General features: G+C 43.0%; 1 protein-coding gene across 2 annotated transcripts in view; it reads right to left on the bottom strand.

Moving 5' to 3' along the window:
• Positions 1-26,071, bottom strand: part of LOC131201010 (uncharacterized) — a 73,689-nt gene that overhangs the window by 23,401 nt on the left and 24,217 nt on the right. Inside the window, exon 2 of one of the 2 annotated variants that reach the window (XM_058188494.1) lies at positions 22,799-22,849. In XM_058188494.1, coding sequence (XP_058044477.1) covers positions 22,799-22,849 — 51 coding nt within the window. Of the gene's footprint in view, positions 1-22,760; positions 22,850-26,071 lie in introns of those variants that run through there. The other variant, XM_058188493.1, reaches the window with a different exon arrangement.

Raw genomic sequence — 26,071 nt, 5'->3', positions numbered from 1 at the left:
AGTAGGGGCAATGTTTAACCCAAATGAGTGATTCTATATCTACTCTGCTATTTACAGGCTATCAGATGGACAGCTAAAACTTGCAAAGACCCAGCGTCCTCCATTCTATTGGATAAGTTTCTAGTCAGCTAATTTTTGAATTCCCCCTCCCTCCAATTCAAAGGAAAGTTGCAGAAAGATATTCACTCCTTGCTTGCTTGATTCTTCTACTCTTCCGCCTGGAGTCGGGTTAAGGAGTTTAAAAGGAATAGAGTGGAGATCTCAGTCCAAGCCTGTGTCCATGTTATGAGTGGTAGTAACAGGACAAAGTAAGAGATTGGCTACTGTGTTTCCCCAAAAATAAAACAGGGTCTTATTTTCTTTTGACACCCGCCCCCAAAATAAGGGCTTGGCCTTATTATCGGGGGGGGGGTTGTCTTATTAATTTGGGGGTGCAGGAGGTGGTGAGCGTGGGACTGGATGTCCCATCACTTCCCCTCCCTTTTCTTCACGCCGGCCAAGCGGCCCAACACATCCCACCCCACCAGCAACAGCTGCTTCCCTTCCCCACCATCTCTTTATTGAAGGGTGGCAGGTGGGGCAGGGGAGAAGCGAAACGCCACCCACTCAGCTACCTCTCCAACACAGCCGTTACTTCCACGACCATGGCCCACTGGGACAAGTAGAGATGGGTGTAATGGTCCAGATGGCTAATCACATGATTTAGGAATAGGGCCAAGCAGTCCGGGTTCCCATTGAAGGTGGCCCTCAATAGTGGGGGCTCCAACAGCAGAGGATGGGGCCAGAATCCCATAGGCCACCAGGGGCCCTGGTCAGCCTGGCGTTGATCCAAGGCCCCAGGTGTCGGGCCCTGATGGCCAGGATGTGGGCTAGCTGGTCTTGGTCTCTGTCACAGGGACCCACTATCTGCCAGCCTGGTGGTCTCCTCCATCACCAGTCCCAGTCAGCCACCCAGTTCCACTAACGAGGACCCCTGCTCCCCTCCCCTCACCAGCAGAGCATCTTGGTCCCGCCAATAGGCTGCATCCAGGCAGAGCTTTGGGCTGGCCAAACAGAACTGGGTGGGCAGTGCAACACTCGGTTGGTCAGTTTACGTATCTGCCATGTGGCCACCTCCCCATTCAGATCCCACCACTGCCAGGAGGCCCCGTCTCAGAAACTGGCCTCTCCAAAACACTCCCACAGCTGCTCCATTTTTTGACTGCCTGGCACAGACAAATAGCTCCAATCCCCCATTTCGTTGCCATCAATAAATCTCCTTTCCCACCATCTCATCAGATGGGCACCGGAAAAGCTTGGGGTTGGTAGCTGGGGTCCAGCCCCGGCAGTCACTGATGAGCTGCGCCACCATTCTCCTATGGGGCCCATCTCCTGGGCCATTCCTGCTGCTAATTTTCCCTGAGTAGGATGCACATCACCTCGCCCCTTGCACTCCTTGGGGTGCATGTCCGATTGGGCACTTGCTCCAGCTTGGTCCGGCATAAGGCCCACCTCTAAGGCAGGCTCCACCGCCACTCCTGCATTGGCCGCTGGTGCCGTCCCTTCTGCCATTTCCTCAATGCTCGCCTACCTTCCGTCGGGCTGTCTGGGAGCACCGCAGGCCAGCAGTACAAACAGGAGGAGGGGGAAGGAAGCACCAACTTACTCTCAAAGGTCCGAGCTCTGGACCCAAGCCAAATCAGTGTGTTGTGTCTCGCCCAATCTCACCACAGCTGGGGTCTGCTTATCTGCTTCCGAACGCTGAAGAATGTCCTAGCATGCCTCCCGGCCCCAGCCCTGGCTCCATGCCGACAGGCTGAAGAAGAGCAAGTATCTCCAGCCCCCAGCTCTGGCTCCATGCCCAGGCAAATGGAGCAACTAGACCCCTCCCCCTCCTCCACAGCATGTGAGCCTGAGGAAAGTTTATTACCAACAGCTGCCGACTGGAGTGACCCTCGCTTCAGAAGAATTGATAGGCGGCGGCGTCAGAAGGAAGGGAGGGGCAGGCCTGGATAAGTGCTGAGTCATGGAGCCACACCCCATGGCCTATATAAAGGATCTGCTTTCTGGCATTCTCTGAGTCAGGCAAAGTCTAACATATCTTGCTGAAGTCACTTTCTGGTCTCCTGCCTGCCTTGAGGACTTTGCTAGGACTTTGGCAGAGCTGCAGAGGCACACCTGATTCGGATTTCCCTGACCCGGCCGTCAGCGGAGGAGTGGGACACGACACAGTGTGCCACTTTCCAATGGTTTATTGAGCTGGAATCTCAGCACACAGTGAGCTCAGTTGAAAGGAAAAAAGTTAGCACTGGGAGCCACCACCTTCAAGTACCCTAAGAAGGCTGGAGCTGCACCCTTCCTTCACTGGATCAGCCAAACATCCAGCAGGCCCAATCAGCTATTTGTCAGCCTGCCGGCAGCTGCAATCAACTATTCATCTGCCAGCTTGCAGGCAGCCATGATCAGCTGATCGTTGGCTGGCTTGCAGTCAAACGGGATCAGCTGTTCATCGGCTCCAGTTTCACTCGCTGCTCACAGCCTCTGAAGATCCTAGGTTCAAAGGGCTTCATGAAGCTTTGTTCTTCCTACCACCCACCTCCCCCAGGTAAGACAACCCCTGAAACGTGGTTGTTGTCATCACCGTTTGGGGGGGGGGGGGTGACAGGAAAAAAGCTACAAAAAGATTTTCTCTCGTTTCATTCCTCTACTCTGCCAGTTCATGGAGAAAAAAGTTGCAGAAAGAGGGGGCGGGATCAACAAGTCCATCCTTCCCAGGTTTTAATTTTGTTTATTGAAGAAATGTGGCTTTCTGGGGGAAGGGTGCAAGGGGTTGAGCAAATGAAAGGTTTTGGGAAGCTTGTCCTGAAGCCGCCACCTTTTATGCAGGGGCAGCCTTTTGCAGGACAGCTTTGCAGTCTCCTGATGGCCGACTGTTCAGAGCAGAAAAATTAGGAAAGATCAGGAAGATTATTAGCAGAAAGACCCTTTTCTCCCCCAGAAAGACAGATCATCTCGAAAGGACGAAGTGTAGGGACAGAATTAGAAAGGCCAGTGCACCCAGCATTTTCTTTTCCCATTGTTCCGCACCTCTTTGGAGATCTTTACCAATAGCACAGCACTTGGGGAGATTGAGATAGATTCATTATCACAGATGGCCATTCAGAATTTTATAGCACTTGATATCTTACTAGCCAGCCAATTCTTGTTGCTGCACTTGTGTTAATCAGCAGAGTGAGGTCCTTACAGATGTCGGAGTGATTCTGCAGCGGTCAGGTCTGCTCCACCACCTCACCAAAATAGCTCACGACATTCCCTTTTTTGATGTGGAACCTTCTTATCTCCTGGCTGCCCGACTTTGGGTGGCTAAAACTACTATTTGTCATTGTTCATCATGCAGGTAGTCCTCAACTTGTGACCTGTAACTTAACAGCCATTCAAAGTTATGAGAGGCCCCTCTTGATAACTGGAATCCCTTTTACTACCTGCTTGCATGAGGTTCCCACAAGGCAGACAAAGGAGGCAAGTGGGGTGCTACTGGCTATGGACCTGGGTGAGGAGCAGCTGAATCATGCCAGTCTAAGGGCCACAGACTAAGCCACTTTCTCCAAGCAAATTCAATGGAATCAATTCTTCTCACGCTTTCGTATCTATATTCAATATGTACTGGCCCAAAGAATTTACTGCCAGATGTCTTGTCACACAACCAAAGTATTCTCAAGTGCATCACTCTTCGGTCATGGCAACAATTTTGCAGCCTTCTCATTTCAGCAACAGACACCAACCTCTGGAAGCTTGGGAGTGAGTCAACTGCACCAGGGCTTTCTTACTAGAATCAAAACACAGCAACTTTTTTTTTTATTTACATTTATATCCCGCCCTTCTCCGAAGACTCAGGGCGGCTTACATTGTATAAGGCAATAGTCTCATCCTATTCAACTTCTAGAGCACTTCTCCTGGGACTGAATGGATACACAAAGAAGCCCCAACAGGTACTGGCATTCACAATAGAGGGAGGAGCACAAAAGCACAAAGAGAAGAGATTTTTCAGCTTTGCCATGACAGCCAGTCAGCATGGCATGGGAGAATATTCAAAACTCTCCATAGAACATTAAGAGACTTTTGGTAGCCAAAGATGGCAGTAGACCTCAAGGACTACATGGTATCTTGCCACACACTGCAGGTGGGCCAAGTCCCTCCATCAGAAACCAGCAGGCCCAAGGACTTCCAACTGAATTTCCTGCGCCTTCAGAAGTGCCACCGCGAGCTCCGTTGCCCATTCTAAGCTCTCTATGTCGGAGGGCTCCAAATTGGGGCCATAGCCACCCTGGAGGGGCAGTGAAGGGGGACCATGGTGCAGGTTAAGGAGAGCCAGATCTCTCCTCCCTGACTCGGAAAGCCCCCTCCGAAGACAAAGAGCAGCGGCAATCAAAATGGCTTCCATGAAGTTGGGGACAGTCTGAAAAACTAAGACAGTGCAGGAGCAGAGAAAGTGAATGGTGTGTGAACCGGGTAAGAAAATATTTTTTGTTGAAATTGGACCCCAAGAAATCTAAGGGGAAATCTATTTGGTAAAGTGGCGTACCAGGCACTTGGAAAAATATTGAAGGATTTAAGGGGAAAAATTACTTTTTAAAATGAATAGAAACTTGGACTCTCAAAATTAAAGACGTGGTATTGAAGAGGCGTTTTGAAAATGATGGAATTACAATCCCAAATTTTATCTTTCTACCATTGCTCAACTGCCGGACTTACAAATTAAAATAATTAAAGCGTACTTACGAATAACATCGCAGAGAGGCTGAGCAGACTGAAGCAAGAGTGCCATCTGCTGATGAAAAGGGAACTAACTATTTAAAGAAACAGAAACAATTTGCTGGATAAGTATCTGCCCAAGACCACTAAAGATTTGAATATTAAACAAGAATTTCAGCTAAGAGACCCCTGAATATTATTGAAGATATAAAAATGACTTTAAGAGATGTGGATAACCCTCTGGTGAATTTAAATTGATTGGACTGATTATTGATGAGCCATTTAAAACAGAGATTTGGAAGTTTTGTATTAAATTAATGATTCCTGGACAATTGGCCAAAAAGTTCTCTTCTTTTTATTCTCTTTAAAAAATAACTTTTTCAGTTATTTATATAAATTCTTTGTCCTTTAACATAGATTGATTCAGCATCCATCTCACTTTCTTATATCCTTTCCAGTTAATCCTAACTGGACTATAATCTGCCCATATATTCGATTCTATTTCTGGTACAAAAGCTTACTCCTGTGTGCATTATTTTTAGGGGTGATATAGGTTTGTTTTATTTGCTGCCACTAATAGCCAAGTGAAAATGATTGGTGATACTCTGGCTCCCTCAAGTGGGACTATTCCAACAGTAGCTTGGAATATGGTTTCCCCAAGTTAATTCTTGCAGCAATTTCAGCTTTTCCAATCTTCAAGTGGCATTCATCAGAGGAAAAGAGGAATATTGAATTCAGTGAATTGTGCCTTCTCATCTGAGGGATCTTTAGATGAGAGGCAACCACTCATGGGATTATTTTCAATTATGCTAAATATATTGATACAGTTGTTCTGTATGTTGACCACTTCCATATGTTGACCACTTTCCTTTACTCCCTTGGGTAGTCAACTTTCAGAGGTTTTACTGTATGTACCAAATGTAAACTAAATGAATTACTAGAAGAAGAAGTAAAGGGTCTAAGGCAGTGGTAGTCAACCTGATCCCTACTGCCCACTAGTAGACGTTCCAGCTTTCATGGTGGGCAGTAGGGGTTTTGTCCGATACTGAAGCACTTTCCTTTTTTTTAATTTGACTTTTAAAAAATTTTTCATAGCATTATTTAAAAACATTTTCATTAGGTTTTCATAAAATTCCCCGTGACAATTTAAATTTCTGAAAATATACTATTTGTATCACCCACGTAAGTTTAGTTCACATTACCTAAGTGAAACTAAATGGCGCTTTAGTGCGACCGCAAACAAAAGAGCTTCATCCCAGAATAGCTCGTACATCTCCCCCATACTACCCAGCTGTAACAGACAAGCAGAGCTGGTAGCCAGCGCCCCTCCCCAAACCCAATCCACACTGCGTGAGAGGCATGCGCAGACGATACACGGCGCAGGCTCTTTTGTTTGCGGTCGCACTGGTCAGTATGCAGTTAGATTTGTGAGAGTGAGCACGTGCCTACAGCTTCAAACAAAATATTGTGAAATATTGTGAGCCCATGTCTCAAAAAAAGAAATACACTCGTGGCTATTTGCCAGAGTATCTCAAGATGAGTTTCATAGAATGTGTTGTAAATAAACAACATTCAATGTGTTGTGTCATAAAACATTATCCAATGAAGCCAAGTCGCTTGCGACAACATCTTTCTACAAAGCATCCAAATGATAAGGACAAGCCCACTGAATATTTTCAGGAAATATATAAAAAATTTCAAAATCGTTCAACAATTGTTGCATCATTTAAGAAACAACATGCAGGGAACGAAGATGGATTAATTGCTGCTTATTGCATTTCACAATTAATTGCAAAAAGTGGTAAAAGCTATAATATTGGAGAAACTGTAATAATACCCTCTATAAAAGAATTTATCTCAACAGTAATGCATCAGGACATACCTGAAATTTTAAAAACGTTGCCCCTAAGCAATAGCACAGTAAAGCAACGAATTGAAGAAATAGCAGTTAATCTTGAAAAACAACTTGTAAGTATTCTCCAAAACTTTTCATTTTCCATGCAATTGGACGAGTCTACCACTGAAGATAATAATGCTTTATTGATGGCATATGTACGTTATTTTGATGAAAACAATACATTACGAGAAGAAATGCTATTCGCAATAAATCTCATTACAGATACAAGAGGATTATCTATATTTAATACTGTGAAATCATTTTTTTTAAAAAAAATAATATTCCTTTGAATAATATAGTTGCGTGTGCTACTGATGGAGCACCATCAATGGTAAGTCGCTATGGCGGATTTGTTGCTTATTTGAAGGAAGAAGTGCCAAATGTTTTATGTATTCATTGTGTGGTGCACAGACAACATCTTGTAGGAAAACATCTAAGTACAAGTCTCCATTCATCATTAAGTATAATAATTCGAGCCGTAAACAAGATCAAATCCTTGAGTGGCTCAGACTGCTAAGACAGTCTGTTATTAACAGCAGCTGCTTGCAATTACTGCAGGTTCAAGCCCCACCAGGCCGAAGGTTGACTCAGCCTTCAATCCTTTATAAGGTAGGTAAAATCAGGACCCAGATTGTTGGGGGCAATAAGTTGACTTTGTATATAATATACAAATGGATGAAGACTATTGCTTGACCATCGTATCCTGCTGCACCGGTTGGAGGGATTGGGAGTGGGAGGCACCGTTTATCGGTGGTTCTCCTCCTATCTCTCTGACCGGTCGCAGACGGTGTTGGCAGGGGGGCAGAGATCGACCCCGAGGCACCTCACTTGTGGGGTGCCGAGGGTCGTTCTCGCCTCCTGTTCAACATCTATATGAAGCCGCTGGGTGAGATCATCAGTGGTTTTGGGGTGAGGTACCAACTGTACGCTGATGACACTCAGCTGTACTTTTCCACACCGGGCCACCCCAACGAAGCTATCGAAGTGCTGTCCCGTGTCTGGAAGCCGTACGGGTCTGATGGGGAGAAACAGGCTCAAGCTCAATCCCTCCAAGACGGAGTGGCTGTGGGTGCCGGCACCCCGGTACAGTCAGCTGCAGCCACGGCTGACTGTTGGGGGCGACTTATTGGCCCCAATGGAAAGGGTGCGCAACTTGGGCGTTCTTCTGGATGGACGGCTGTCATTTGAAGATAATTTGACGGCCGTCTCCAGGAGAGCTTTTTATCAGGTTCGCCTGATTCGCCAGTTGCGCCCCTTCCTTGACCGGGATGCCCTATGCACAGTCACTCATGCGCTCGTGACCTCTCGCTTGGATTACTGCAATGCTCTCTACATGGGGCTCCCCTTGAAGAGCATCCGGAGGCTCCAGTTAGTTCAGAATGCAGCTGCACGGGTGATAGAGGGAGCCGCTCGTGGCTCCCATGTGATACCACTCCTGCGCAGGCTGCACTGGCTACCTGTGGTCTTTCGGGTGCGCTTCAAGGTTTTGGTTACTATCTTTAAAGCGCTCCATGGCATAGGGCCGGGTTACTTACGGGACCGTCTACTGCCACCGATTGCTTCCCACCGACCCGTACGCTCTCACAGGGAGGGACTCCTTAGGGTGCCGTCCGTCAGGCAGTGCCGACTGGCGACACCCAGGGGGGGCTCCCACCCACTGGAATGAACTTCCCCCAGGACTCCGCCAACTTCCTGACCTTCGAACCTTTCGCCGCAAGCTTAAGACACATCTATTTATTTGCGCAGGACTGGCCTAGAATTTCAGTTTTTAAATTTTAAATGGTTTTTTTTACTATTTTAATTATAATTTTAAATTTGGCCTAATTCAATAAGTTTTTTAAATGTTGTTTTTATCTTGTATTTATTCTTGTGCTGAGTCCTTCGGGAGATAGGGCGGTATAAAAATTTGATTAAATAAAATAAATAAATAAATAAATAAATAGTGTAAGCCGCTCTGAGTCTGCAGAGAAGGGCGGGATATAAATGCAAATAAAAAAAAAATCCAATGCAAAAAATGATAGAACGTTTTGAAGCTTTGCCAGGACAATAATGAAGGTTTTATTAGGTTACTTTTTCACACAGAAGTTTGGTGGCTGTCGGAAGGGGCGTGGCCAGCGTTGATGCGGGACAGCGATTCTCGGGACTCCTTGAGGATCCTGAGGATAGCCGATATTCCTGCTGTTCTGGGGATCCCTTTTTGGGATCACAGCTGTCCTTTAGAGACAGTGAAGAAAGGAAGCGCAGGTTGGCGCGAACAGGGAAGTGGCAAATTCCCTGGAGTGCCGACACCAGCCTCCGACCCAGCAGCATGGGAAGGCAGCCATTGAGCTGTCACTAGCAGGGCGACCACGCTAAAAGTTGGAGCAGGAGAGGTGACCGAATGGAGGATTCTTACCGGAAAAGTGATTTGCCATCATATAGGTAAAAAGAAAAATTACTAAGGCTTGACAGTTTTTATTTTGAATCAGCGGCTAAATTGGCATGCGGAAATACAAATAGAAGGAAGAAAAATGTAACTTGGAAATTAAAGCCCCAGAAAAACTTTTCATCTGAATTTTAATTTGACTGTGGAAGAGACTAAATATTAAAAGGAATAAAAAAACTGAAAGACGACATTGTTTGCTAACAAAAACTTACGTCAGGAAATGATAAATTTGGTGGACTAATAATGGATACTTTGTAGCTGAAACATTTCTGAAGGAAAGAACCATCTGCTGGAGGAAAGAAAGTATCAAAGCATCTGGACCAGCATGGGAAAAAAGCATTGTTTGGACATCTGCTGTGAACTTGCAAAAGAAGGAGGGGGAGCAGAACTGATAAATACTTATTGGAATATTTTAAAGACATACTGGGTGGACGCTTCCAGAAATAAAGAAAAGAAGAAAAGAAATATATGGACTTAAATTTTGGTTATAAATAGATTTAAAAAGTCTTTCTCCTTGTATTGGAAATATGGAAAATTGGGAGGAATTGTGGGAAATGCTTTTGATGATCCGAGAGTCTGTGAGACAGATGGCTGGAAAAGAAATCAGTGAGAAGAATACAGAAGATCATACTGGGATTGATAGTGGAAAAGTAAAAATGAAGAGAAGGAAAGAAATTTTAAAAAAGAGGGGGGGGAAATGAAAAAAAAAGATTGAGGACAATTAAAAAAATGAAAAAGATAGTGAGGAAAATAGATGATTACACTGTGTTTAGCAGTGAAACGAAAGAGAAGAGGAAGAAACAGAGAAAAATTGAGAGGGACATCAAAAGAGTGACAATTAGAGAAAAGTGGGAAAGAAGGAAAAAGAAGGGGAGAAAGAAAAAAATGAAAGAAAGGGAGGAAAATACTAAGAGAAGGTGTTTGGGAGAGACTGAAAGAAAATGGTTAGAGGTAGGAGAAAAATGGATCAAAGAAAATAAATTAAAGTAGTGATAGATTTGCTTCCTTATCTTTCTTTCTTTTGTATGTGTGTGTGGGGTGTGTATGTGTGGGTGGGTTAATGCATGAAATGAGGGATGATCAAAAATCCAGCAGAGAAAATTTGGAATGGTACAGTTTATTAACGAAGATAACTGAATTTTAAGAGTTAAAATGGGATAAAATTGAAATGTTAGTAAATGATATATATTGCTGGAAGAAAATAACAAGTATTGAATTTTGAATAAAAATGTTAATATAATAAGAGATGGAAAGTTATATTAACTGATTATATGATATAAATGGAATAAGATGAAGATAATGTTAAGGTTTAAAATATAGGCGAGGAGGTTGGAAAAATATGTGTAATAAATAAGAGAATTGGGGATGTCTGAATATTAGAGAAATTGAAAATAGATACAGCAAGAGATAGAGATAAGGAGAGAGGAGGAAGGGAGAAAGAGGGAGAGAGAAAGAAGAAAGGGAAGAGGAGGGGAGGTAAGATGAGGGAGATAAGTATAGGAGAGAAGGTTAGATAGGGAGGAAGTAGGGTGGAGGAGGAGAAGGGAAAGGGAAGTAAGGAAGGAATAGGAGAGGAGGGGAGAAGAAAGTAGGAATGAAGAAAGGAGGGAAGGAAAGGCGCATAAGAAAAGGTTGCTGTGAAAAGGAAACGGAGAAACAACCCCAAAAATATTCAAAGAATAAAAATTGAAATAGTAAAAAAAAAGAAAAGGAATGAAAGGGAATGAATATGAATAAAAATGGAGAAATTAGAAAACAAAGGGCGGAGAGGCGTGGCCAGAGTCACGGGCGAGACGGTCGCAAACCCCGATGTCTCCAGGGTTTGCATCGATATTCCCCCACCCAGGGGGTCTGTCCGAACTTTGGATTGGACCATAGCTGCCTCGAAGGGGCAGCGAAGAATGGGGGAGCCGCCGGAGCGAATGGGGAGATGGCAAACACCCCGTAGCTCCGGATCTTTTCCCCCGACCCAGCGGGGAGGAATGCAGCGCCATAGTCCATCATGGCAGCTGCACCAAAGCCGCCATGGCCATAAGAGCGGGCAGGAGGAAGAAGCATCAAGAAACAAATTGTTGAAGTCGGGTGAGTGATGATCTCATGAAGAAAAAATAAGAATTTAAAATAGGCACAAGCCTTGGGGAGAACTTGTAGATTGGTGGCTAATTGAATAACAAGTGAAAGTGAAAGTCATTTTTGAGAATACACGTTTGGGAAGTGAAAGAGGGAAGATAGGGCTTGGAATGGAAGCAGAGCCCCATTTAAATAAAGAAAAGGAAAACAATGTTTTCCAACTAAACAATGGTTTGGAGATTCTTGGAAGTCTTAATGGATTATATTGGAAACTAAAGATATAGGAGAAAAAAGTAAAAGAAGCTACTGAACTGTTTTTTATGCGAATATCTCAAATCCCTCTGTTTTAAATTTATGGAATGTTAAAGGTATCAATAGGTCATAAGAATCTGGAAGATAAATAAATACAATTAAGGGAAAACCTTGGAAAATTGACCTCCACGTACCAAAGCATTTGAGAACAAAGAAACTTTGTCACCAAAATCGCTACTTCCTATCTGTGAGCTGTAACTGTTTCAAAAGGAGACATCTAGAGGCAGAGGAAGATAGCTAGAGGATTGGTGTTGCTGGGACTACACAACAGCTTTGGAAGAGTTTCAGATGGCATGCCTTTGAACTATAGAAATTAAATTCCCTATTTAAACAAGAAACCAGAGGCAAAGAAAGTATGCAAGAATGGAATAGCAGACTATTCCCCATGGAGAAAGTTCTGTGGGTGTGGGCACATGACATTTTTTTGAAAGGAACTTATGGCTGCCTTTATAATTAGAGGCAGAGGAAAATAGCAAGAATCGAATAGCTTTCTTGTGACTATTCCCATGAGAATTGATGTCGTTGGGACCACACAACAGTTTTAGAAGAGATTTCTAGATGGTGTGTCTTTGGATTATTGTTTTAAGCAGAGAATTCCTTACTTAAGAAGAACTCAAGAGGCAAAGAAAGAAAGTAAGAATGGAATAGTGGACTATTCCTACGGAGAAGGCGCTGCTGATGTAGACACACAACATTTTTTTGAAAGGAACTAATGGCTGCTTTTAGAGTTCCGTTAAGAAATTTATTTTAGAAAATGTTAATATCTATATTAAAATATGAGTGACAACTATGATAAAAATAATTGAGGTTTTGGGAAATGGAGGGAAAAATACTAGAATAAATTGGGATAAGAGAGAAATGAGTGTTATTATACTGAGGGAAAAAAATTCTTTTTTTTTGTTTTTACAAATAAGTAAGGTAATGAAAGGATTTGATAAAACTTCTAAGGAAACAGTTAATATTTTGGGGGAATAACTGGGGGAAATAATTAGTGACTACCCTTGCAAATGTTAAATTTTTTTGCTTGATATTAAAATGGATCAGATGGAAAACTTTAGATATATGTTATTGATTTAGAGGCAGAGGAAGACAAAGGGAAGAATGAAATTGTCTACGTGATCTCTGGGCAGTAATAAGAAAGAGATTTTAGATAGGATGACCTCTGATTAGTAATGTAGATATAAAGCTGAGAGTGGTGAATTTTAAAACATAAATAGAATTTATTAATGATGTTGAAGGGATTAAGCACAGGGACTAGACTTCATTTAAATATTTTCCTGAATGGGTTGAATTTGATCTATTTCTATAATCAGATTGTGTGCAAATAAATAATTGAACTTAAAGAAGAAGGAAAATACATTGTATTAGACTATAACTTACTCTTAGGTGAAATTTGATATGTTTAAAGATGTACCTGACCAATAATTTGTTCACAACAATTCTTTTTTATTATGTTCGTTAAAAAAATAAAAAAAATGGCCAAAAAAAAAAAGAAAACAAAGGGCGAAAAAAGATGTAATTTGATAAAATAAGCAAAGAAATATTAGGAAAGGAATAAAAAGTTAGAGAAAAAATATTTTGGCAAAAATTGTAATTAAGAAAAATATATTTCAATAGTTTGAACTGTATAAGATAAGGTCACTACATTGTTTATGAATTGTGTTTGTGTGGAGGGGGGGAAACAAAAAATCAATAATTTTTTTTATAAAAAAGAAGTTCGGTGGCTATCAAAGGGTACATCTTTGGCTCGTTTTGTAGCATTATATGATAGTGTCATACAATTTTTTGAAAGTAATAATGAGACCAATCTGTGTTAACAGTTAAAAACAGTAAAGAATGATGCCTTTTATTTGGCAGATATTTTCAAGAGATTTAATGATGTCAATTTGCAGCTTCAAGGAGCTAATAAAACTCTTACAGGTTGCCAAAGTATTGTGTCATTATTTGACAAACTTGAATTACTTCATTATAATCCAATAGATTATAAATTTCATCAATTTCCTGAATTATCATCTATAAAAGATGATGTAACTCAAGAGGATACTGACAGATTCAGCAGCCACCTCCATGAACTTAAATTGGACATGGAAAAACAATTTGAAGATATTTTGAAATTGAAGGTATATGACTGGATGAAAAATCTTTTTACCGCAAATATTGAAGAGGCTGATACAACTTGCCAGGAGGAACTGTTAGAAATTAGATATAATGAAGAAAGTAAACATAAATTCGATAGTAGTGGATATGAAAACCTATGGCAAAATAAAAAATGCCTGTCTTATATCCAAATATGTGGAAATGTTATTCAGTTTATTGATACCTTTCCCTACCTCATATCTTGTGGAATCAGGCTTTAGTGCTGTTAATCATAGAATAGAATAGAATAGAATTTTAGTGGCCAAGTGTGATTGGACACACAAGGAATTTTCTTGGTGCATATGCTCTCAGTGTACATAAAAGAAAAGATACGTTCATCAAGGTACAACATTTACAACACAATTGATGATCAATATATCAATATAAATCATAAGGATTGCCAGCAACAAGTTATAGTCATACAGTCATAAGTGGAAAGAGATTGGTGATGGGAACTATGAAACGATTAATAGTAGTGCAGATTCAGTAAATAGTCTGACAGTGTTGAGGGAATTATTTGTTTAGCAGAGTGATGGCCTTCGGGAAAAAACTGTTCTTGTGTCTAGTTGTTCTGGTGTGCAGTGCTCTATAGCGTCGTTTTGAGGGTAGGAGTTGAAACAGTTTATGTCCAGGATGCGAGGGATCTGCAAATATTTTCACGGCCCTCTTCTTGATTCGTGCAGTATACAGGTCCTCAATGGAAGGCAAGTTGGTAGCAATTATTTTTCTGCAGTTCTAATTATCCTCTGAAGTCTGTGTTTTTCTTGTTGGGTTGCAGAACCGAACCAGACAGTTATAGAGGTGCAAATGACAGACTCAATAATTCCTCTGTAGAATTGGATCAGCAGCTCCTTGGGCAGTTTGAGCTTACTGAGTTGGCGCAGAAAGAACATTCTTTGTTGTCCTTTTTAATGATGTTTTGATGTTAGCTGTCCATTTGAGATCTTGCGATATGATAGAACCCAGAAATTTGAAGGTTTCTACTGTTGATACTGTGTTGTCAAGTATTGTGAGAGGTGGAAGTATGGAAGGGTTTTTCCTAAAGTCTACCACCATTTCTACGGTTTTGAGTGTGTTCAGTTCCAGATTGTTTTGGTTGCACCACAAGGCTAGTCGTTCGACCTCTTGTCTATATGCGGATTCGTCATTGTCTCGAATGAGACCAATCACTGTTGTGTCATCTGCGAACTTCAGTAGCTTAACAAATGGATCATTGGAGATGCAGTCATTGGTATACAGAGAGAGAAGTGGGAGAGCACACAGCCTTGGGGGCCCCTGTGCTAATTGTACAGGTATTTGATGTGATCTTGCTTAGCTTCACCTGCTGCTTCCTGTTTGTTAGGAAGCTTGTGATCCACTTACAAGTCTGTTCCGGTACCTGTAGCTGGTTTAGCTTAGTTAGAAGAATGTCTGGAATGATGGTATTGAATGCTGAACTAAAGTCTACAAAAGGACCCTTGCATAGGTCTTTGGAGACTCAAGATGTTGTAGGATGTAGTGCAGAGCCATATTAACAGCATCATCTGTTGATCTATTTGCTCGGTATGCAAATTGCAAGGGGTCTAAGAGCGGATTCGTGATGGTTTTCAGGTAGGAAAGCACTAGCCTTTCAAAGGTTTTCATGACTACAGATGTTAGAGCAACTGGTCTGTAGTCATTCAGTTCCTTGATGGTGGGCTTCTTGGCACTGGGATGATGGTAGGCGTTTGAAGCAAGAAGGAACATAGCACATCTCTAGTGATTTATTGAAAATATGGGTGAAGATGGGGCCAATTGGTCAGCACAGACTTTTAAGCAAGAAGGAGTTATCTTGTCTGGGCCTGGAGCTTTTCCTGGCTTTTGTCTGTGAAATAGGTCCTGCACTTCCTTTTCTGTGATCACTAGGGGTTGTGAACCCAATGAAATGGGGTCAGTTGTAGGAGGCTTGGCTGTTGTTGGTGTGTCTGAGATGGGGTTGTGGAGATAGGTGGCTGTAGTTTCCTTTCAAACCTGCAGTAAAACTCATTCAGGTCATCTGCCAGTTGTTGATTACCTTCAGCCTGGGAAGGAGGTTTGCCATAGCCGGTGATATTTTTAAGAGTTTTCCACATGTTTGCTGGTTCATTTGCTGAAAATTGATTCTTTAGCTTTTCAGAGTAGCTTCTTTTGCTGCTCTTATCTCCTTGTTAGTGCATTTCTGGCCTGATTGTACAGCATTTTATCACCTTTTCTGTAGGCTTCCTCTTTGGAATGTCGAGCTGCTTAAGTTTAGGTGTAAACCAAGGTTTGTTATTACTGTGTATTCGCAAGTTCCTTGTAGGTACACATAGGTCTTCACAGAAGCTGACATATGATGTTACAGTATCTGTGAGTTCATCCAGGTCTGCAGAGGTATCTTTAAAATATTCCAATCAGTGCAGTCAAAACATGCCTGTAGCTTTAATTCTGATTCCTCCGTCCAGGTTTTCACTGATTTAATTATTGGTTTTATGGCTTTAAGTCTTTGCCTGTAAGCAGGTACAAGGTGAATCATGCAATGATCAGAGTGTCCTACAGCTGCACGTGGTAAAGACCGATAGGCATCTTTTAGTGTTGTGTAGCAGTGGTCTAGAGTATTCTTGCCTCTGGTGGGACAATTGACATGCTGAAAGTATTTTGGTAGTTCTTTCCTTAAGTTTGCCTTGTTTAGATCTCCCAAAACAATGGCCAGTGAATCAGGGTGTTTGGCTTCAGCCTCCATGATTTGGTCAGCTAGAGTTCGTAATGCCTCATTTACACAGGCTTGTGGTGGGACATAAACAGCAATTAGAAGAAATGAGGAAAATTCACGAGGCGAATAGTAAGGTTTGCAGTTGATAATTAGAGTCTCTAAATTGTTGTCACAGAATTTGTAAATTATGTTAAAATCTTGACACCAGGTTGAATTAATATATAGGCATAAGCCTCCTCCTTTCTTTTTACCAGATGTTTCTGGAATCCTGTCTGATCGTTCAATTTGAAATCCTGGAATGTTCAGGCTGCTATTTTCAATTGATTCATTTAACCAGGTTTCAGAGAAGCATAGGACTGCTGAATTGCGAAAATCAGAATAGTATTTGTTTAAGAGGAGTATTTCATCCATCTTATTTGCAAGTGAGCGTATATTTGTTAGGAAAATTGAAGGCAGAGGAGTTTTAGTGCGAGTTCTTAGCTTGATTAAGATCCCAGATCTTTTACCTCGTTTCCTTCGTTTCCGTCGTTTGGTTTTTTTAGTAATCCATGGCTCCGTGGGAATTGCCTCCTCCTGTGTTAGAATCTCCTCTGTGTTTGTAAAGACAGGCGGGGGTGAGATTAAAGAAAGCTGCTCCTTAAAGAAATGTTCCTTAATTTTTAGCAGATGGTCTCGTGAGTAGGAAATCCATAGTGAGTCACAGAGAACAATTAGAAATAAAGAAACAATTAGAGAGCATTTCACCGAGGCAACCTTCGTCAGCGCCATCTTAGGTAATTCATAATCATAATCATATTATGACCAAAGAAAGAAACCGCCTGAATATTTCCGAAAGAGGAGACCTTCGTTTGTTCCTTATAAAAATTGAGCCAGATATCCAGTATTTAGTTTCGCATCAGCCTCAGGGATCTCATTTATTGATTGATTGATTGATTGATTGCATTTGTATACCGCCCTTCTCCCGAAGGACTCAGGGCGGTTAACAGCCAATTTAAAAGATACAATAAATATACAATAAAAACAAAACTAAAATTTATATAAATAGTGGCCAAAATTAAAAACTAAGTAATATAAAAACTAAAACCCCATTTAAAATTACTTAATCAGGCTAGCCCAGCTCGGCGGAATAAAAGAGTCTTCAATTCACGGCGGAAAGTCCGAAGGTCTGGGAGTTGGTGAAGCCCCGGAGGCAGCTCGTTCCAGAGGGCAGGAGCTCCCACAGAGAAGGCCCTACCCCTGGGGGTCGCCAGACGACATTGTTTCACCGACGGTATCCCAAGGAGGCCCTCCCTGTGGGAGCGCACAGGTCGGTGGGAGGCTGTTTGTGGCAGTAGGCGGTCCCGTAAATAGCCCGGTCCTAAGCCATGGAGCACTTTAAAGATGGAAATCAACAGCTTGAATTGCACCCGAAAGACCACCGGGAGCCAGTGCAGCCCGCGCAGGATAGGTGTTATATGGGAGCCACGAGGTGCTCCCTCTATAACCCGCGCGGCCGCATTCTGGACCAGTTCTGGCTTCCGGGTGCTCTTCAAGGGGAGCCCCATGTAGAGAGCATTGCAGTAGTCCAGGCGAGATGTGACGAGGGCATGGGTGACTGTGAGCAGCGCAACCCGGTCCAGAAAGGGACGCAACTGGCGGATCAGGCGAACCTGATAAAAAGCCCCCCTGGCGACGGCCGTCAGATGATCTTCAAAACACAGCCGCGCATCCAGGAGGCCGCCTAAGTTGCGTACCCTCTCCGTGGGGGCCAACGACTCGCCCCCAACAGTCAGCAATGGAGTAAGCTGGCTGTACCGGGAAGCCGGCATCCACAGCCACTCGGTCTTTGAGGGATTGAGCCGAAGTCTGTTCCTCCCCATCCAGACCTGTACGGCTTCCAGACACCGGGACATGATGTCAACGGCCTCGTTGGGGTGGTCTGGGGTGGATATGTACAGCTGGGTGTCATCAGCGTACAGATGACATCGCACCCCAAAACCACGGATGATCTCACCCAGCAGCTTCATATAGATGTTGAACAGAAGAGGCGAGAGGACCGACCCCTGTGGCACTCCACATAGGAGGCGCCTCGGAGTCGACCTCTGCCCTCCTGCCAACACCGTCTGCGACCGGTCGGAGAAATAGGAGGAGAACCACCGATAAACGGTGCCTCCCACTCCCACTCCCAGCCCCCCGAGCCGTCACAGCAGGATACCATGGTCGATGGTATCAAAAGCTACCGAGAGATCTAATAGGACTAGGACAGAGGAACAACCCCTGTCCTGAGCCCTCCAGAGATCATCAACCAACGCGACCAAGGCCGTCTCTGTACTGTAACCGGGCCGGAACCCGGACTGGAACGGGTCTAGATAGACAGTTTTATCCAGGTACTGAGGGAACTGTTGTACAACCACACTCTCAACAACCTTCGCCGTGAAGCGAAGGTTGGAGACAGAACGATAATTTGATAAAATGGCTGGATCCAGGGAGGACTTCTTGAGGAGGGGCCTCACCACCACCTCTTTCAAGGCGGAAGGGAAGACACCCTCCATCAAAGAAGCGTTAACAATTCCCTGAAGCCAGCCATATGTAACCTCCCGGGTGGCCAGCACCAACCAGGAGGGACACGGGTCCAATAAACATGTGGTCGCATTTAGCCCCCCCAGTATCCTGTCCATGTCCTCAGGAGTCACAGAATCGAACTCATCCCAGATGGAGACATCAAGACCAGCCTCTGCCATCTCGCCCGGCCCTACCCAATCTGCATCCAACCCTTCCCAAATCTGAGCGATTTTATCTTGCAGATACTGTACAAATTCCTCAGCTCGTCCCTGCAGGGGGTCTTCCAATGCTCTCTGATGAGTAAGGGAGCGGGTAACCCGAAACAGGGCGGCTGGGCGGTTATCTGCAGATGCAATGAGGGTGGAAAAATACTCCCGTTTTGCCATCTTTGTTGCCACCAGATAGGTCTGAATTTGAGACCGCACTAGTGTCCGGTCAGATTCGGAGCGGGTGGCCCTCCAATTACTCTCCAGGCATCTTCTCCGGCGCTTCATCTCTCTCAGCTCCTCAGAATACCAAGGAGCTAATCGAGAGCGGCGCCGGGTCAGAGGCCGCAAAGGAATGACCCGATCCAAGGCCCCAGCTGCCGCCCCTTCCCAGGCAGCGACAAGGTCCCCAGTCGAGCCGCGGGCCAAGTCCTCAGGTAGTGGCCCAAGCTCCATCTGGAACCTCTCCGGGTCCATCAGGCGCCTGGGACGGAACCAGCAAACCGGTCCCGTCTCCCTGCGGTGAGGGTCGGCGGTTCGAAAGTCGAGTTGAAGGAGAGAATGATCCGACCATGACAAGGGTTTGGTAGTTATATCCCCTAATTCCAGATCATTCAACCATTGTCCAGAGACGAAAATCAAGTCCAGAGTGTTTCCCCCGATGTGAGTGGGACCCGTCACTAACTGGGTCAGGTCCAGGGCCGTCATGGAAGCCATGAACTCCCGAGCTGCCATGGACTCCTCCCCCACAGATGGCAGATTGAAATCCCCCATGACTATAAGTCTGGGAGTCTCAACCGCCATCTCGGCGATTATATCCAGCAGCTCGGGCAGGGCTGCTGTCACGTAGCAAGGAGCCAGGTACGTGATCAGCAAGCCCACCTGCCTCCCCAGGCCCCACTTCACAAAGAGGGATTCACATCCGGCTATCTGTGGTACAGTGGTCTCCCTTGGTTCTAAACTCTCGTTAATAACAACCGCCACCCCCCCACCCCTACCCTGGACCCTCGCCTGATGAAATGCACGGAAACCTGGTGGGCGCATTTCCACCAGGGGAACTCCCCCTTCTGTGCCCAACCAATGATTATTAAATCATTAATAATTTAATTAATTAAATGTAATTTCATCAGACTTCATGCTTCTATGTATGCAAAGTATAAATAAAAAGATAGATTTAACTACAGTAAGCTGTTTTATAAAGATTTATTCTGCCAAACTTAGTGAAAGTCCGACATAAAGTATTTGGCAAGTAATTATTATTATATACTTTAACTTGCTGTAACTCTGCTTTATAAATTTTATAAAGTAAAGTTACTTCCCTACTTTATAAATCACCATTACTGTGGAACCGGTGGGCAGTTAGAAAATTTTACTACTAACAGAGATACAAAAGTGGGCAGTAGGTATAAAAAGGTTGACTACCCCGGTCTAAGAAAACTCTAGCCACTGAAACGGAACCTACAATTTTTTTTCCAAAAAAATAATTTAAAAAAATGGAACTGATCTTGTATATGCTGACAGCAACAAGAACAAGGATTCTGGGAAATTATTCTCCAAAGAATTATCGTAACCATTTTTCTTTTCCCTTCTGGGAACCAGGAACTTACTACTCTGACTTAAAGATTTGCATGTAGAACCTATGCAGGAAATGGGCATCACTTTAAGTGGCCTCAGTGCAAATTGGATGCTTCTCTCAGATGGATGACAAATACAGGTGAGCCGCTTCATCGACAGGCACAGCAAAACAAGAGACCCAAAACCAATAGTTTCAATTGCCAGTAAAAAGAAAGTATGTATTGTCATTTAAGGGGGATCAAATAGCATGCCTGACAACCCGACGTTTAAACACCTTAACTGAAACAACGTTCAGTATGGCCAAGCTTTATGTACTGCATCAAACCCAGAGGCTACTGCTATCGTCAATCAAGGAAACACAACCTATCAGCGCCAAAGCCATTGTATTTATCAATTTGTTTGTAATTGCAGAGACAATTACATCAACAGAACTGATAGGTGCCTGGCTTTCAGAATGAAGGAGCATTTTCCAAAATGGGTTCAGAGAGTATTGAGCAATCCAACGGCAAACCATGGCCACAAAATGCCTTATTCTGCTATCACAAGACACATACTAGCTACAGGTCACCAAGCTGATTCAAACACTGTGTTCCAAGTTTTGCCGCACCACAGGAACTCTCGTTTTCTGTGTTTCACCAAAGCGGTTGCCATCAATCAATCGAAGCCTCCTTTGTGTGTGCAGAAACGATTGCATATCAATCTAGGCCTTCTGTGGGCGTATGGTTTGTCATGGGCATATGTCACGTTTAATTAACACTCTCGCTAGACTCCATGTTCTATGTCACTTTTAACTGTGTTATTGTAAGTTTGGTACTGATGAGTCAATATAAAATGCTTGCATCTACCACTGTTCATTTTTTAACTGCACTGTTTAAATTATTAAAGGGGACTGTTTTAAAAATACAGGTGAGTTAAGATGTATAGTTCAGGTTTGCAATGCTGAGAACACCAGGATCCCATATTTCAGGGGTCACCAATCATGGCCACAAAAGACATGGAGTGTCTGTGGACATTTCCAATTTGTATAAATTGATTGTGCTTGGATGGAGCTATCTCCCAGCTTTGCTACATGCTTTAAAGTTGGATGGCTGACTAGCTGCCTGAGGATGATTTGGAGCAGAAAAATGGCATAAAGGGAAAAAGTTAAATATCCTTGCTGTCAGTTTCCCAGGATCTCTTTCATGTGTTCAGTCTGCCTTTTACAGTGTTCACCCTGACAAATGACTTGCACAAATTGTAGGAGATGCTGTTTGAATGTTGCCTTAATTGTCCTTTATTGCAATATTTCTCAACCTTGGCAACTTTAAGATGCGAGAACCAACTGCCAGAATTCTCAAGCCAACAGACTGGCTAGGGAATTTTAAGAGTTAAGAGTCCAAACATGCTGGCAGGGTAATTCTGGGAAGCAGTTTATACCCATTAATGGTTTATAATTTTTAAAAAAAATATGATTGGCCACTAGATGTCAGCAGCTGCATTGCAATTCAAAAGAACTTCCTTTACTTTTTTAAACAGTGATTTCAATTATCTTCAAATAGATTGCAGAAATTCACAAGGAACACAATTGCTCATTCTCCAATCGGCGTCTTCCAATCTAGCACCCTCTAGAGGGGCTGGGACAAGAAGGGTCAATTGCTCACTTGATTGTGCCCTACAACAGGAGTTTTTAAACTCTATTTGATTAGAACTTGATGGATTCCATGAGAAACTAAAAGAAAAAACCCTTAAATTCACTCAAGCACAGCCAATTTTCTAGCACTTGAGCTCTGCCTCTAATTCAGGCTTCCAGGGTTTTTTTTTAACACTTCTGCAGCCTGAAAAAGTCTAAGAATTCCTAAGGGGAATTCCTCTTCCTGCTCTAGAATTCCTAAGGGGAACTCTTATTATTTATTATTTATTATTTAAATTTGTATACCGCCCTTCTCCCGAAGGACTCAGGGCGGTTCTTAGGCATCAACGCCACAACTAGGAGCACCAGAAAGACCATGTCCCTGTTTGTACCTATCAATCAATCATTTGTAGGATTAACTGCATGAAAATCCTTGCTGGTTCATTACTTTTATGTTTCAATGGTTTCGTTCATGAAAAAGGGTGCACTGTACGAAGCAAGCCATGGAACCTAGGAAGAGTTGCAATAATGGGTAAAATGGGACAAAATGAACAACTTCTGTGGCTTACTGGGACATTCTTTGGAAAGAAGGATATGTTCACATTACCATCTCTCTTCTGTCTGCTTTTCTTTTCCTGTTATGGATCTCTGGAGAACCCTATAAGGAAGAGAGAATGGAGGGCAATTAGTTAATAGGAACAGGTTCGTCCCATCCCAATTATAGATATGGATTCTAGATAGATCCTGCAACTCTCCTCTTATCAAAAGCCATTTAGACCATCCAGCAGGATAGGCCACATGTAAACCTACTGAATAAATTTTATCTAGATCTTGCAGGTCTTCTCAGAGGGAGTAAGCAAAGAGAGGTGGCCACATGCTTTTCAGAAATTTATAGATTTAGAGAGATCATGAAGTCCTTGTGCCTTGCTCTCATCAGTTCTCCCTCCAGGAAAACATTGTGTAGTCTCACGGTGCTGTCAAGTCAGCTCCTTGGACTTCCTTCCCAGACATACGATGAAGAGTCATGCAAGGGATTATGTCCCAGAGGACTGTTTCCCTCCCACCCAGTTATGCATTAGTGGCAAATATCTGTAGCTCAGGTGTAGGATGAGGGTGAAGGTTCATTCTCCAAGCTCGTGGGTTGGTTTCCGAACATTTTGAAAGTGTAATAGAACACTGACACTGACATCTCCTAAATTCCACTGAAGATGTAACCTAGCCTGGTAAGGAAACGTTCAGAAACCAACCCACAAGTTTGAAGAACTAACTTAATTCACACTCATCAGTTATCCATCTCCACCTTTGGCTGACCAAGTGATGCAGGCCCAGTTGCATCCCCTTCTAGCTAATACCAAGAGACACCAGGCAAAATTTCTGTTGCTCATCCAAGCTGCAGCTAGTGCCAGGGGGCTACTCATCCATCCCAGGAATGAAGCAAAAAGCCACTTCAACAAAAATACCCAGAGAAGATTCCTTTCCACTTCCAAGAAAACCTGAAGCCACCCTTTTTTTTTTTATTTGCATTTATATCCCGCCCTTCTCCGAAGACTCAGGGCGGCTTACACTATGTTAAGCAATAGTCTTCATCCATTTGTATATTATATACAAAGTCAACTTTTATTGCCCCCAACAATCTGGGTCCTATTCCCTATTCCCTTTCCATTAGTTAGTTTCACCGGATATGGTTATCTTGATCTGAAGACCCACACCTGTTCATACATGTTTTGTCCAAATAAATCAAGCATATTAGAACTTGGTATCATCTATTGATTGCGTTAAATACCAGACTGCCCAAAACAAGTTGTTCTGGGCATCTTCAAGGAGAGGTGTCAAAAAGTCAATGTAGTGGTTGTAATCACATTATGCCTATCATAAAGGGCAAGACTTCAACCACACAGGCGTGGCCACTATGCTGCCTTTTTTCCTTTTTTAATAATCTTTTTATACAAATGGCTTTACCATAACTGTAGTACTGTTTTGATCCCTTAGAAACTTTTTAATCACTATTTTTTTAATCTTCTCAACTTTACACATTTTTGTTTTTTCAATAATTGGAGCTCAAGAGATAGACTGGGGTAGTACAACAGGAAAGGAGTTGAGACCTAGGAGTTTGAGGATTCTGCATACTATCTTAGTTTTTCCTAGTCCTATATTTTTCTGGAGAGAAAGCTCTGTTGTTGTTCCTGGGATCTTTTGGAGCCACTTTCCCAGCTTAGGAGTCACGGTTCCAAATGCTTCCTACCTCCACTGGGACCATTTTGGCCTTTATTTCAACATCCGCTCTAGTTCCTCCTTCAGGCCTTGACAATTTTCCAGGTTCTCATACTTTTTCATGATGCTGTCACTTGGCTCTGCTGTATCCATGACCACTGTTGTCATCTGGTTCTTGTCAACTGCCATGATGTCTGGTTGATTAGCCAGTACCTGCATGACCTTCTGGATTTGGAAGTCCCATGGGATCTTAAGTCTCCATAAACAGTGGTCTCCATAATTCTTTGGAATCTGCCTTCTGAACTTCAGAGGATCTAGTACAAATTTTCTTATACAAAATGCCCTGCACTTGGTTGTGGAGCTCAGTGTGTGCTGTTTCTGCCTACATCTTAGCCCCTGCCTAACACAGTAGACCCCTGAATCTATGGATCTGGAGCTAAGTGCCCCCAGGACTTCGACAACTTCCAGACCTCCGGACTTTTCGCCGCGAGCTTAAAACATATCTATTCTTTCGAGCAGGACTGGCTTAATAGGGTTTTAAATATGGATTTTATTGGGGTTTATTTTATATTTTGTATTGTATTTTAAATTTAGGCTATTGGAATAAGTTTTTTAAAATATTGTTTTTATTGAATGTATTGTCTTTATTTTATCTGCCTGTTCAGTCCTCCGGGAGAAGGGCGGTATACAAATTAAATTATTATTATTATTATTATTAAGTGCCTTTTTTGGTGCTGCTACAATCAGTACCTCAATGCTCTTTAGTCCACCCTTCCCTTTCACTGGTATAATTTTCCAATGTCAGCCACCTCAGCTATCTGTTGATGGTACATTTCATGCAACACCTTCTCTTGCCATGGCAGTTCTTTTGCTTGATCTTCTTCTTTTTCTGCTGCTGCCTCAAGCATTCTCTCCACAGCTCATCTTTGGGTGCTATCAGTGATCCTGGATGTTCTGGGTTTCATCCATCCTTTGACACCCCACCTTTCTCTCTTTCCAGAAGTACAATCTCTGGATATTGCCCTTGGTCGTAAACCTCCATACATTGTGAGATTATGGGTCTTCACATTGGTAGTTTCCATGTTCTTCATTGACCAGATCAGTATACTGACACAGTAGCTGATGGTCACACACGTTGATGGTATGGATCTTGTTCTTCCCATTGAGCAGGGTAGCTGATGACTGGCAGGGCGTATGTGTTGCGTGGGTCTTGTTTTTCCAATTGAGCTGGCTCTTCAGGACCTTTCTATTCCTTTGGTCATACTGGGATGTTGCCTTTTTCTTGGTGGACCTTTCACATCCTTTGTGGCACTTGATTGTTAGCTCTTCCTTTCTTCCTCATGATAGTTCCCGTGCAACTGTGAGATACTAAGATACTTGCAGAGGTAGTCCTCAACTTAAAATTCGTTTAGTGTTTGAAAATTACAACAGCATTGAAAAAATGAATTATGGCCATTTTTCACACTTATGACCGCTGTAGCATCCCCAGTCATGTGTTTACATTCAAATGACTATCATTAAGTGTTGTATCATTAAGTGTTAAATTTGTACCCTATGACTATCATGAAGTGTTTTAACTGTTGTACCTTGATGAAGGTATATTTTCTTTTATGTACAGAGAGCGTATGCACCAAGACAAATTCCTTGTGTATCCAATCACACTTGGCCA

This window comes from Ahaetulla prasina, chromosome 6 (assembly GCF_028640845.1).
Source record: "Ahaetulla prasina isolate Xishuangbanna chromosome 6, ASM2864084v1, whole genome shotgun sequence".
Lineage (NCBI taxonomy): Eukaryota > Metazoa > Chordata > Lepidosauria > Squamata > Colubridae > Ahaetulla > Ahaetulla prasina.
The sequence above is the reverse complement of the archived record's forward strand: the minus strand, read 5'-3'. Positions and strand labels throughout refer to the sequence as shown.